Source organism: Lissotriton vulgaris, chromosome 1_1 (genome assembly GCF_964263255.1).
Source record: "Lissotriton vulgaris chromosome 1_1, aLisVul1.2, whole genome shotgun sequence".
Lineage (NCBI taxonomy): Eukaryota > Metazoa > Chordata > Amphibia > Caudata > Salamandridae > Lissotriton > Lissotriton vulgaris.
Window position 1 is genome coordinate 313,696,126 of NC_141685.1, and position 14,128 is coordinate 313,710,253.

A 14,128-nucleotide genomic window follows, 5' to 3' on the forward strand; every position below is an offset into this window, starting at 1 on the left:
ATTTCCAGTAGGCAAGAAGAGAAACTGAACATGTACCCTTACTGGGCTGGGGTATTCAGACTCAGGTTGGATCCTTCTACTTCTGCTGCAGGAATTTAATGGACTGCGAACTCACATTCTGTGTGCTGTATTGTCTTGAAGCAATATGTGAGTGGTATAGATCTTTGGTGACATGCTGATGTACTGCTCCCTCCCACTCCCCTGCCCCTGGACCATTCCATCACTTGCACTCTCTCTTTCCTGATGTGAACCCACTCTTTTTATGTCTATTGCATGCTGACTCATACATTGTTATACGTCTTTCTTATGCAGGATGCCTGTATGGTCAGTTGGCTGTTCTGGTACTGTGTTTCTTTAGTTCTTTTCTTTAGTTCTTTTATCTCCTTATTCTCACATCTTATTTGGTCAGTGCTTCGAAATCCAATATAGAATTGTTTTAAAAAAATGGCATATGAATAGTCCTATATTAACAAGGTGGAGTTGTACCTGTTGCTGAGATTTAGAACCTGAATTAGAGTTTGGCAGACTGGATCTCGTCCATCTTATTACAAGTGCCATAGCATAAAATGCATATATAACAAGGTAGATTAGATATCCGTCATGTTTGTGACAGAGTAATCCATCCAACAACCTTTAAAACAGGCCTTTAAAATGGATTTGTTTTGCTTTCTTGTTTTAAGAGTCAATAGCATTCACAATAGCTCAGGGGAGATCTTGTACCCTTACTGAGAGATCGTTGAGTTCCCCCAAACGTAAACTCTTCCTACTTCCCTACATTCACAAGGCCGGAAGAGGAGGCAGATCAATTGTTTACCTGGCCTCGAAGTTGTGAAATGCTCTACAGCTTGGCTTGAGAAGTAGCCCGTCCGAAGCGGTTTTCAGAAATAGCTCAAAAACCTTCCTCTTTGACTCCTGCCTAGATGTCTTTTTTAGAGTCTTGTCTGCTAAATTCTTACAGATGATCTTTCCGCTAGTGCCGGATGCCTCCTCAGAGGTAGATGTGCACTTTACAAATCCATTGCATTGTAATATTTAGGGGGCAGATATTTTATGAGTAGTTGTAGAGCACCTGGATACCCACCTGGGTGGGTATCCTGGTTGAAAGAGTCACTCTGCGTGGAGATAATTGGACTGTGATAGGAGGAACTTGCGTAGCAAGTATTAAAATGGACAGTCAAACTCAAATTCTACTTTTTTTTATTGTCTAGAAGCAATAAGTGTGTGAATGATGTCTTTGGGAAAGGTGGGGTCCAAGGCAGTGGAGAAGGGGTGTCAGAAGAAATAAAATATGGGGCTAATTTACAAGCCCCTTGCGCCGCTGGTACGCCATTTCTTCCCATGTTAAAAGTGGTGCACCAGCAGCGCAAGGATCGTGTAATAAGGCCCAGATATTTTTTATGGGACCTACAGACTTTATCTTCTACTTCACATTTTGGACAGACTGTAGATGATGCTCTGCCAAAGTTAGTGCCAAGGAGATGCATGTATTACCCACTAGGAGACCATACAGACAATTTTCAAAAAGATTTTAATGATGCTTTGCTTGACCTCAGAAAAGTTCCATATATATTTTGATACATTGTTAGTCCTAATAGTATACATGTTCTGAGTGTTTCCTTGGTGCTGAGAGGAGAGTTACAGGAGCACTTACTGCGCATGCTCACAACCCCTTGTATGTAATGACAAAACTTGTTTCTTTTACCTTCCACATGTAGGTGTTAAGTGCGCTCTCTGGGGAGATTGAACCATCCTGTAGCCTTGCAGCCAGCTCTGTCAGAGACAGGGAGAGGATCTCGTTCATATTCACTCCTCCTTGCTGGAAAAAGTGTTGAAAAACAGAGTATGTTAACCTGTCTTTCAGAAACAGAAATCTAAGTTTCACCTCTAATCAAATCCCACCTGCATACACAAAGAGTTAATTTAATTGTGAGCCTGGACCTAGATTTACAAGTCCAGCTATGGGGTGTGTGAACCTTCCGGTGGACTCTCCCACCCAACACTCCCAACACTGGACTGCAATCCCTGTTCGCAATCGCAACAACCGTCCTCATCGCCCCTGCAATCCGCTGTCAGACCTCGACACACTCACTCTCCTCCGCTCCTACGACACAGCCCCCCACACATCCACCACACACCTTACCATACCCACCATACACTCAAATCCCCTTAGACCCCCTACTCTAAACAGCAGAATCTCCATCCCTAATAACCTTAGAAAAGTCCCTCTATTTCTAGAACCCTCTACCACCCTCAACACACCCCGCCTCAAATGCACTCTCCTCAACTGCAGATCGGCCTCGAAACATTCCGCCGCCATCGCTGATCTCATCTTATCTCTGGACCTTGACCTAATCATTTTGACTGAACCCTGGCTAACTGAATCTTCGTCACCTATAATGGATATTCTGGTTCCTCCCAACTACCACATCATTAGACTTGACAGGTCCGGCAAATTAGGCGGTGGAATTGCATGCATTTACAGGAACAGCCTCTCTGTTCGGAAAGGCAACTCCACCTCCCTACCATCCCCTACATCCTGTGAATACATCTGCCTCAACATTATCAATGAGGGCAAACCGATATGCTCTCTGCACGGCATTTACCACCCACCCAGGGACAACCTTACCTTTTCCCAACAAATCATGGATATGATCTCAACCAATTCTGGACGGCAGCTCACCCAAATATACCTTGGTGACTTCAACCTCCATTGGAACGACCGCAATGACGGGGTGGTAAATAGCCTTAAAAACTTCCTCAATGCCCATGACCTCACCCAAATATGCAACAGCCCGACCCACGAGAAAGGTTCTATCCTCGACCTTATCATTTCCAAAGAGGACTATATCCAACTCGAGTCCATCCTACCCTGTGACTGGTCAGATCATCATATTGTCACATTCTTCATCAATGAAAAAGTTAAATTTAACCCGGTTCAACCCTCCAAGCCCAAAGTCTGTAAAAGAGACCTGAAAAAACTCAACCCAAGCTCTCTGCCTCCTAACAGCTGCAAACTCCTACTTGCACCTAACGGCACGACGGACGTTCAATCCTTGACTGACCACTATCTCAACGCTATGACCTCAATAATTAATGAGGCTGCACCGATGCAGCTAAAAAGAGTCTCCACCAAAATCTCCAATCCTTGGTACGATGGGAGTCTCAATGAGGATAGACGAGACATGCGAATGGCAGAGCGCACTTGGAGATCAGCTCCCTCTGCACTGCACCTAAAAACTCTGAAGAAAAAGAGAAACGCCTATTTCAGGAAAATTAAACGCTCAAAATCAGATTTCTTCAGCCACCAGCTCGACCAAGCAAAAAACCGTCCGAGGAAACTGTTTGAGCTAATCAGAACACAAGCCAAGGAGCAACCCCAACCACTTAGCACGGTGCGCGAAGCGCCCTCCTGTGAAGATTTCTCCGCCTTCTTTATCCAAAAAACTGATAGCATAAAGAGCGATCTCCTCATTGACGCAAGCCTCTACCCCAGACTCCACTGCATAGCACCCACTAAACCAAAAAAGAATGCTACATGGTCATCCTTTGACACCTACTCCGAAGAAGAAATTGGCATACTACTCAGCACCTTGAAACCATTTGATCACCTCACAGACCCCCTTCCAGCTGGCGCTGTAAGAGACTTTACCCCTCTGCTTCTCCCACTCTGGACTGAAATTATCAACAGCTTACTTCAACAAGGAATCATACACCTCAAAGTTGGACAAGTCACACCCCTACTTAAAAAACCTACAGCCGACCCCTCTGATCTGAACAATTACCGTCCCATTACCAATATTCCCACTCTCGCTAAACTGCTGGAAAAATGCGCACAACTACAATTGACTAAACACATTGATCAGTTTGAGCTACTCAACCCTCATCAATCAGGCTTCCGAGCTGGGCACAGTACAGAAACTGCTATGACTCACATAATTGACGACGCACTTCAAATCCTAGACCAAAACGACACCTGCCTCCTCATCCTGCTTGATCTCTCTTCAGCATTCGACACCGTTAAACATGAGAAGCTACTCGAACTACTAAACACAAGAATGGGTATATCTGGAACTGTTCTCAAATGGTTCACCTCCTTTCTACACAACAGATCGCAGAAATTCAAGAGCAACAACATGATGTCCTCGCCAATACCTGTATCGCTAGGCGTCCCCCAAGGATCCTCCCTATCCCGGACTCTGTTCAACCTAGTTATGGAACCTCTCACCACGTTGCTACAAGCATCCAATGTTCTCTTTCACATGTACGCCGACGACACCCAACTTTATCTCAAAATACAATCCCCCAAAGACATCTTGCTCCTGAACTCAACGATCAGAAGCACCCAATCCTGGCTTGCCGATAATCACCTCAAACTCAATGCGCTGAAAACAGAGTTCCTTTTGATCTCACCTCCAGCAAAGATCTCTACCACTCAAACTTGGCTTAAATACCTAACCGCACTCAATGTCCAACCCACCATCGTGGACTCGGCTAAATCTCTAGGCATAACACTTGACACCAATCTCAGCATGCAGCAACATATCAGCAAGGCAACTAAGGGAGCGAACTTCCAAATTAATACCTTGAGGAAACTCAAACCCTTCCTCCCAGCCAAAGACTTCCAAACTGCAGTACAAGCACTAGTCATCCCTCGAATAGAATATGGCAGTATCGCCCTCTGCGGACTCCCCCTTACCACTACGGCACCCCTAAGAGCTTCCCTAAACGCTGCAGCGAGACTCATCACGGGGTCAAAAAAGCACTCTCATATTTCCCCTGACCTGAAATCCCTGAACTGGCTGCCTTTTGAAGACAGAATACACCTGGAAATTGCCTGCATGACACACAAGGCGGTACACCTTAACTCACCCGGCTACCTCACTCAGAAGTTGACAATCTCTGGCGGCTCTAGAAACACCAGAGGCACAAACAATCTTCTGCTGAAGCCTAGAAGATTTCGGAAGGAAAAAACTTATAAACGCTCCTTTTCAGGAATGGCACCCAGAATCTGGAACTCACTCCCTCCTGAAATCAGGCTCATCTCCTCCACTATACGTTTTAAGAAAGAAGTAAAAGCTATCCTCATGGCTAAATACACCTGAACTACTACTTCGGACTCTTAAAGAATCTGCACAGATCTTTACTACCTGTTCGACCTCTTTGTTTATTTGTATTATTTGTATTATTGCTTTACATCTATTTGTACTGTTAGCTTTACTGACTTACCTGTTTGACTAGGAGCATGTACCCTCTCTTTATAAAGCGCTCTGATATCTGCAAAGATCTTGTTCGCGCTATATAAAACTTTCAAATAAATAAAATAAATAAATTACATTGTTTTAAAGGCCCCTTCCAGCGTGAATACATTTATGGCATAATATGTCTCAAAACTCAAGCAGACTTCACCAAAAAAATTAACATTCTAGAATGCTTCTGATGGTGACTGTAAGAGATGCCAAACTAGATAAAGGGAACTGCCTTTTCTCTTCACTGGATGCCCTTTAAAGACATAGACACAATCACATATTTCTGACCAGGAGCAAGCACAATTAAATGAAGCAACAGTTGATTGATTGCTTAGGCTTCAGAGACATTTGCCCTTGTATTTCAGCACTTACCTTCTTGAACGATGACAGTGATAATTTGCTGTCACTGATGGTTTGAGTTACATGTTTGAGCAACTCTGTAATGTAACAAAAAACAGACTATGGTGTCAATTGCATACTACTAATATTGAAAATGGTGGATAAACGGGAAAGAGCGTGAGAAGAAAAAAGTAGGCTTTCCTGCAACATTGAGAAATAGGAGACCCAAGTGGAAGGGATCAACTACAAGTTTGTGGTCTGAGGACTTTCTACTCAATGTTGAGTTCCTCTACAGAGTTTCCTGTTTGGTGGTATAGACTTTGTAAAGTCTCCTCAGTTTAAGACAATGAATAATGCATAGGCTTAGCTTATCTTCCTAGCGGGCCAAATCCTTGCTGCAGGGAACCTGGAGCCTGTCACATTTTGCTGCCTGGAAGCTTGACTTCACAATGTTCTTTTAGTCTTAAAGTAAAAATTAAATGTTATGATCTTTCACTGCTGACAAGTCCCTCTTAGATAACAACATATTAACAGGGCCATTACTGATACTGAAGTGAAAGTCAAGGTCCTCTTCTTTCTTCCACCTGAAGGGGAGCTGGGCTCTAGAGAAATCTTCTAGGGGAAAGTAGCCTTGACCTAAGCTCTAGGTGGAAAATAACACACAGCCCTCTAGTGTCACCACTATGAGATGTGTTAGACCTGGCACCTTGGCGTGAGTCTCCCTTCCACTTTTTGCTGATGTGCCTCCGATGTTTTGCTGGTTTTCCGATACTCAGGGCACTGCGCCACGGCTGATCCGTGCCGCAGTGCAAGTGCTCCCTACTGTAAACTGTACATACGATTGGTATCCATGATTGGTGCATTGGATTTACTGTTAGTCCCCAGTAAAGCGCACGAGAGAGTGCCGGGGCGTGTAGATGCCGATACTGCTGGTGGGCTTGCAGCGCTGGTTGCGCCACCCACCCGAGCAGCCGTAAACTTGTGTCTGGGAACTGCGACCGCAGAACCCGCGTGCAGTCTCGTACTGTCACGCTAGCTGGGCAAGTGTCCCCACTTGCCAGCCCCGACCCTTCCCTTGACTACATATTAGCCACCCCTATGGTAGGCCTGCGGGCAGGGTGCATTGTAGGGGCAAGGTAGGACAAGCCCTGATGTGCGTGGCATGTCCTGGTAGTGACCTACAACGAAGACCGTATTTCACTACTGAAGGCTACCTGCTCCATTAGGCCAGACTGAGCTGCGAGGATTATTATACCCTATAATCCCCGCAGGCTCAAGGAGCATGGTAGTGAGTCATGTTTAGTATGCCTGAACTCAGGATGATGAGATATTTCTTGTAGCCAAGTTTATTTCGTTATCCTGGGTTTGCAAATGCTACTTTTAGAAAGTTAGCATTTGCTTGCCTAACCATTTCAGTTGCCTCTGCCAGTATGTGTATCCGACTGTCTGGGATGTGTGAGTGACAGGGCTGGAGGGATGACAGGTGGTGAATGCGCAGATTACACCTTAGTGGGAGGTAGGAGTGCCTCTTGACTCGAACTGTCACTGTGCTCGGCCACCACAATGCTGGCTCCACCCTCCTGGGGAGCGGCGGATGACTCTGCCGGCACCTGGCCCAGGAAGGGCGAAGCCCCCATCAACAAGGTACTCTGGCCACTCCTGTCCGGACAATGCTGGCTCCACCTCCTGTGGGGCGTCTGATGCGCCTGCCCCTCACACTGAAAGCAGAAGCCGGAGTACACCCGCCGGGGTACTCCAGAACTGAGAGTGGCTATGCAAAGGCCCCCCTGGCCTGCGAGAACAAAAGAATTGGCCTATAAAAGATGGAGCCCTGCTCCTTGAAAGTTAGATCCAGTTTGGGCCACAGAACGACTCTGCCCTACGAGAAGGACCGCGAGAAGACAAAGAAGGGTGCTGACTCTTGCTTGTGTCTGGTGCCTTGCTGCTGAAGGAGAGGAAGACAAAACGACGAAACGACTTTTGTGCTACTTTGTGCCAAACTCTGCAAAGAGATCTCCGAGGGCTTGGAAACTGAACTTGCCCCCTGACCAGCGTCCCAGGACCAGTGGACGCTAAACCCCCCTTGGAAGAAAGCGACTGCGGGTGCTGATCATCGCCGCAGTACCGACAAAGAGGAAGCTCCTCTAAGGCATCCACTCCCTCCCGACCACCGTGACCGGGGCCCAAAGCTACAGCGGAAGCACAGTGAGGACCAGCCGCCGCTGGCCCGAACATCGTGACCACACCTGCGCTGGGAGCCCGAGAGCAAAGCGAAGGAGGACCCGTCTGGTCCGAGCTATCGAGGCGACTGCATAGCGAGCCGTCCCTCACCTGCAAGGACAGACTATTGCCCTACGAGAATCCACACGGTCGGTAGCCTGCCCGACAGCCCAGCTGTGAGCCCACAGCTGCACCGACATTTGGCTGGGTACGTCCTGCACTTGGGGACCGTACTGCCACTTGTCACCGCCACACAGCCGCCGACTCCAAGGTCGGAGCAGACGACAAAGAGAGGACCGTGCCGCCACAGAGCACCGCTGCCCCGGACGACCAGTGACCTGCTCGGCAGAAGAGCCGCAACGATCAACGACACCGGGAAGGCAACGCGACGTGGGACAGATCCCCTGGAAGCCGCTGGCTCCACAACGAACTTTGTTTAACACCGGCCTACGGGCCTCACAAGAACTACGATAAGAACTGTGGTAATCTAAAGCTGATATCCTGCAACCGTATCCGTAAAGTTATTGCCTGTATTCACAAGCCTACGTAAAGTTTATATAAAGAGATATATTTTTACAAGAATACAGTCTGGTCTCGTTGTGTGGTGGGTTGGTTGTGAAGGTGTACTGTTGCAAGTGTTTAACCCTATGTGCCCCAAAGATTAGCCTAAGACTGCTTAAGCCACACTACCTAGAGGGTAAGCAGAGGTTGTCTGGAAGGTAACCCTCAGCCCTGACGAGGAAGAGAGAGTCCCTGCTTGTCGCTAGTGCTTGCACTGCGCCAACTAGAGTCTCCCCCTTCCTACATTGGACGCAGCGGTGAGGATTTTCGAATTTACACTTGCGATAGTTATACCTGAGCTTCTGACCGCTACACAAGGATTACGGTACAGTTACTAAACCACAGACTTTGCTTTTTGAAAGAAGATTCCGAGTGCAGAAACCATGCCGGGCACAAAGAGCCTGGATGGAGCAGAGTCCACGACCTCCGAGGTTTTGGAGGTAGAGTGGGACCCCGCCAAAGTGGATAAATATTCCAGAGACGAACTGAAATTCTTTTGCAAGAAACTCAAAGTTCCGCACGCTGGCTGCAAAAACAAAACGCAGCTCTCCAAGGCCCTGAAGGCCTGGATAGAGTCCCGAAAGACCCCGGAAGAGCAAGACGTCCTCGCCGAGCAGAACGCAACGGAGGAGCAGAATGCGCTTGGGGATCTGATCGATCTCGAGCGGCAGGACAGCGAACACAGCTTTGGAAAAGGCCTGTCGCCAGGGGAGCTGGCGGACAGGAAGGAAACCCGGAATCACGAGAGAAAGTTGGCAGAATTGAAAATCCAGCTGGAGCTTGAAACGAAAAGAATGGCGCTGGAAGAGCGAAAGCACCAGATGGATTACGAGGTGAAAATGAGGGAGATAAGTCTCAAGGAAAGAGGCTTGGATCATCCTCCCTCTGGTGGCAGCACATCGCCAGTGCAGGTAGAGTCAAGAGTGCATATCCCGAAGGACGTAGTCAAGGAGTTCTTTAAGGGGGATGACATAGGACAATGGTTTAGGGCATATGAGGTAGCCATGTCCTCCCACCGGGTCCCTGAGAAGGATTGGGGAGCGGGGTTGTGGGGAAGGTTCCTTAGCGAAGGGAGAGATACCTTGCTAGATTTGCCCGTCGAGAATCAGAGGTCCTATGCCCACATGAAAGAAGCTTTGTTGAGCAGGTACGGGCTTACCCCTGAAATGTATAGACAGAAGTTTAGGGGGTGTACTAAGCGGCCTGGGAATACGTATGTGGAGTATGTGACTTACTTTTGCAGAGCACTGGATGGTTGGGTGAAAGGTAACAAAGTGAATGATTTTCAAGGTCTCTTTGATTTAATTGCATGGGAGCACTTGTCTGATCACTGTTTTCCTGAGTTACGCCAACATCTGATCGATAGCAAGCTGTCCAACCCGAGGAAGCTTGCTGAGGAGGCGGACCGCTGGCTCAGCACCAGGGTCCACAAGGGTCCCGTGGGAGATTCCGCCAAGAGTGGGCAGGGTCCCCAGCAGAAGAGTGGGGGGGACAAAGGGGGAAAACAGAAAGGGTTCCAAAAAGGCCCCCAAAGTAGTTCCCAAGGGAATCCGCAGCAGGGTTCTCAGCCTCCCCCACCCCCGAAGCAGAATGGGGCCCCGACAGGTAAACCTGTTCCAAAGGGGCCCTTCAATTGTTTCAAATGTGGCGAGCCTGGGCACATATCGAGTGACCCCAAGTGTCGCCTATTTGGAAAACCCGCACCCACTGGTGCTCCGCCCCGACAAGTGACTAGCGTTCACCTGGGAGAAGAAATGATGGTCCCGGGGGGTGGAGATCCCGTTCACATGACCCTGGTCTCGTTAGGAGACAGCGAGATGATCCCTACGAACTACCTGCCCTCTAACACTAAAAAATATGGGCAGGTGGTGATCATCAATGGTAAGGAAGCCGAGGCTCTTAGAGACACAGGAGCCAGTGTGACTGCAGTGAGGCAGCACCTGGTGTCTCAAGAGCAGGTTGTACCCCATGCCTATTGTAGGGTTATCAATGCTGATAATTCCGAGAGCCAGTGTCCGATGGCTCAAGTTCCCTTCGAGTGGGGGGGGGTCTCTGGTACTCTGCAGGTCTGTGTGAGGAAAACCATGCCTGTTGACTGTTTGCTAGGGAACGACTTGGAGCACTCCCCTTGGGAAAAGGTGGAGAAAACGACTCACCTGCGGATGGTGGGTCTGCCTGACTGGGCGTGCGTGACCACACGGTCGATGGCAGCCAGTAAGGGTGATCGAGAGATCCTGGGGCCTGAGGGAGAGGCCCAGGAACCGGTCTTAGGGAGAAGGCGCAGGGGGCGCGGGAAACCGGCCCCTGAAGTTCCTACGGTCCAGGAGGAGGCAGACCTTGAGGGGGATGCCCTGGAGCCTACGGGGGAACAGATCGCTGAACTGGGGGACCTGCCTGAGCTGACCCATTGGCAGCAAGAAGGAGGACCCTCCAGGGAGGAATTCTGCAGGGAGCAGAAAGAATGCCCTTCTCTCGTGGGTATGCGGCAGCAGGCTGCAGACCAGGCCAATGGTGTTCAGGCCAAAACACATTACGTGTACTGGGAGAATGACCTCCTGTATTCGGAGCCTAAGGCTGCTGAACCTGGGTCAGCCCGTGTGCTGGTGGTACCCCAGAAGTTCAGAGCCTTCCTACTGGGTCTGGCTCATGATGTGCCTTTAGCAGGACATCTAGGGATGGACAAGACCTATGACAGGCTTGTCACCCACTTTTACTGGCCCCAAATGCATAAGAGTTCCGATACTTATTGCAGAACCTGTCCGACTTGCCAGGCAAGTGGGAAGACGGGAGGGAAGAACAAGGCTCCCCTCCAACCCTTCCCTGTCGTCGGTACGCCATTCCAGCGAGTGGGTATTGACATCGTCGGGCCTCTGGACCCCAAGACAGCCATGGGCAACAGGTTCATCCTGGTCTTGGTGGACCATGCCACCCGGTACCCTGAAGCCATACCTCTGAGGACAGTGACGGCTCCCGTGGTGGGGCGTGCACTGATGGGAATTTTCTCACGAGTAGGATTCCCTCTAGAGGTAGTGAGCGACAGGGGGACCAATTTCATATCGAAATATATGAAATCCCTTTGGCAAGAGTGTGGCGTAACGTACAAGTTCACCACACCTTACCACCCCCAAGGTAACGGGTTGGTTGAAAGATTCAACCGAACCCTCAAAGGCATGATCATGGGCCTGGAAGGTCCGATGAGGCGTAAGTGGGACGTCCTCTTACCATGCCTACTGTTTGCATATCGCGAGGTGCCACAGAAGTCCCTCGGGTTCAGCCCCTTTGAACTGCTGTATGGCCACCCCGTGAGAGGACCACTGAGTTTGGTAAAGGAAGGCTGGGAGCAATCTCCCAGGAAACCTCCCCAGAGTGTATATAGCTACATGCTGGCCTTCAGAAACCAGACCAGGCGCTTCAGACAACTTGCCGAGGCAAATCTGGAAGCGAGCCAGGAAGAGATGAAGCGGTGGTACGATCAGAATGCCACTCTGGTCGAGCTTCAGCCTGGACAAGAGGTGTATGTCTTAGCCCCAGTGGAGCCCTGTGCCCTTCAAGATAAGTGGACAGGACCATTCGAGGTTGTGGAACGGAAAAGCCCCGTGACATACTTGGTGGACATGAAGACGGCCAGGAACCCTTTGCGGGTCCTACATGTCAACCGCCTCAAGCCCCACTTGCGAAGGTCCGAAGTGGGCATGTTGTTGGCAACCGATGACGGAATGGAGGAGGAGTCAGAGCCTCTACCGGACCTCTTGGTGGCCTGTGAGAAGGATGGGTCAGTGGATGGAGTTAACCTCTCACCCTCCCTGACCGCCGAACAACAGGAGGATTGCCGCCAGTTGCTGGGGCAGTTTCCAGACCTGTTTTCCCTGGTTCCGAGTGTCACAGATTGGTGCGTCCATGATGTGGACACTGGAGACAGCTTGCCGGTGAAGCATAAGGCTTACCGAGTGACTGACAGGGTACGGGCCTGCATCAAGGAGGAGGTCTCCAAGATGCTTGCCCTCGGGGTGGTTGAGTCTTCCAGCAGTCCTTGGTCCAGCCCCGTGGTCTTGGTTCCGAAGGCTGCTGCGCCGGGAGCCACACCCGAACTCCGGTTCTGTGTGGACTACAGAGGACTCAATTCAGTCACGAAGACTGACGCGCACCCCATCCCCAGAGCTGACGAGCTCATTGATCGGCTAGGGGCTGCCCGGTTTCTCAGCACGTTTGATCTGACGTCTGGGTACTGGCAGATCGCCTTGACCGATGGGGCAAAGGAGAGGTCAGCATTCTCTACACCAGATGGGCATTTCCAGTTCCGGGTCATGCCATTTGGAATGAAGAATGCCCCTGCCACCTTTCAGACATTGGTCAACCAGGTGTTGGCTGGGCTGGACGAGTTCAGTGCCGCCTACCTGGATGACATCGCGGTGTTCAGCGGCACCTGGCCCGAACACCTGCGACACCTCTGGGAAGTGTTGATGGCCCTGCGCAGAGCAGGCCTCACAATCAAGGCAAGCAAGTGCCAGATTGGGCAGGGTTCCGTGGTGTACTTGGGACACCAAGTTGGGAGTGGCAAGGTAGCCCCCTTGCAGCCCAAAATCGAAACCATCCTGGCTTGGGAACCCCCCAAGACCCAGACTGCAGTGAGAGCCTTCCTGGGGCTCACTGGGTATTACAGGAGGTTTGTCAAGGGCTATGGCACGATCGTGACCCCCTTGACAGAGCTGACTTCGAAGAAGCAGCCCAGGAATGTGATTTGGACTGACACCTGTCAGAAAGCTTTCGACACCCTGAAGACTGCCATGTGCACGGCGCCCGTGCTCCTGGCCCCTGATTTCTCCAAAGAGTTCATTGTGCAAACAGACGCTTCAGAGCATGGTGTAGGGGCTGTTCTTTCACAGATGACTGAGGAGGGCTTTGACCAACCCGTAGCCTTCATAAGTCGGAGGTTACTTCCACGGGAAAGTAGGTGGAGTGCAATAGAGCGTGAAGCATTTGCTGTGGTCTGGGCACTGAAGAAGCTAAGACCCTACCTGTTTGGGTCTCACTTCCGAGTTCAGACGGACCACAGGCCCCTCAGATGGTTGATGCAAATGAGGGGTGAGAACCCGAAACTGTTGAGGTGGTCCATTTCTCTACAGAGTATGGACTTTACGGTGGAACACCGCCCTGGCACCGATCACGCCAACGCTGACGGTCTGTCCAGATTTTTCCGCCTTAGTGATGTGGAACTCCCTGGGGAAGGGTAGTTCCCCCCACATTTCAGCTGGAGGGGACACGTGTTAGACCTGGCACCTTGGCGTGAGTCTCCCTTCCACTTTTTGCTGATGTGCCTCCGATGTTTTGCTGGTTTTCCGATACTCAGGGCACTGCGCCACGGCTGATCCGTGCCGCAGTGCAAGTGCTCCCTACTGTAAACTGTACATACGATTGGTATCCATGATTGGTGCATTGGATTTACTGTTAGTCCCCAGTAAAGCGCACGAGAGAGTGCCGGGGCGTGTAGATGCCGATACTGCTGGTGGGCTTGCAGCGCTGGTTGCGCCACCCACCCGAGCAGCCGTAAACTTGTGTCTGGGAACTGCGACCGCAGAACCCGCGTGCAGTCTCGTACTGTCACGCTAGCTGGGCAAGTGTCCCCACTTGCCAGCCCCGACCCTTCCCTTGACTACATATTAGCCACCCCTATGGTAGGCCTGCGGGCAGGGTGCATTGTAGGGGCAAGGTAGGACAAGCCCTGATGTGCGTGGCATGTCCTGGTAGTGACCTACAACGAAGAC

General features: G+C 50.3%; 1 protein-coding gene across 1 annotated transcript in view; it reads right to left on the reverse strand.

Moving 5' to 3' along the window:
* Positions 1-14,128, reverse strand: part of LOC147747107 (vitamin D3 hydroxylase-associated protein-like) — a 329,790-nt gene that overhangs the window by 296,191 nt on the left and 19,471 nt on the right. The window contains exon 2 of the mRNA XM_086952358.1: positions 1,703-1,816. Coding sequence (XP_086808484.1) covers positions 1,703-1,816 — 114 coding nt within the window. The remainder of the gene's footprint in view (positions 1-1,702; positions 1,817-14,128) is intronic.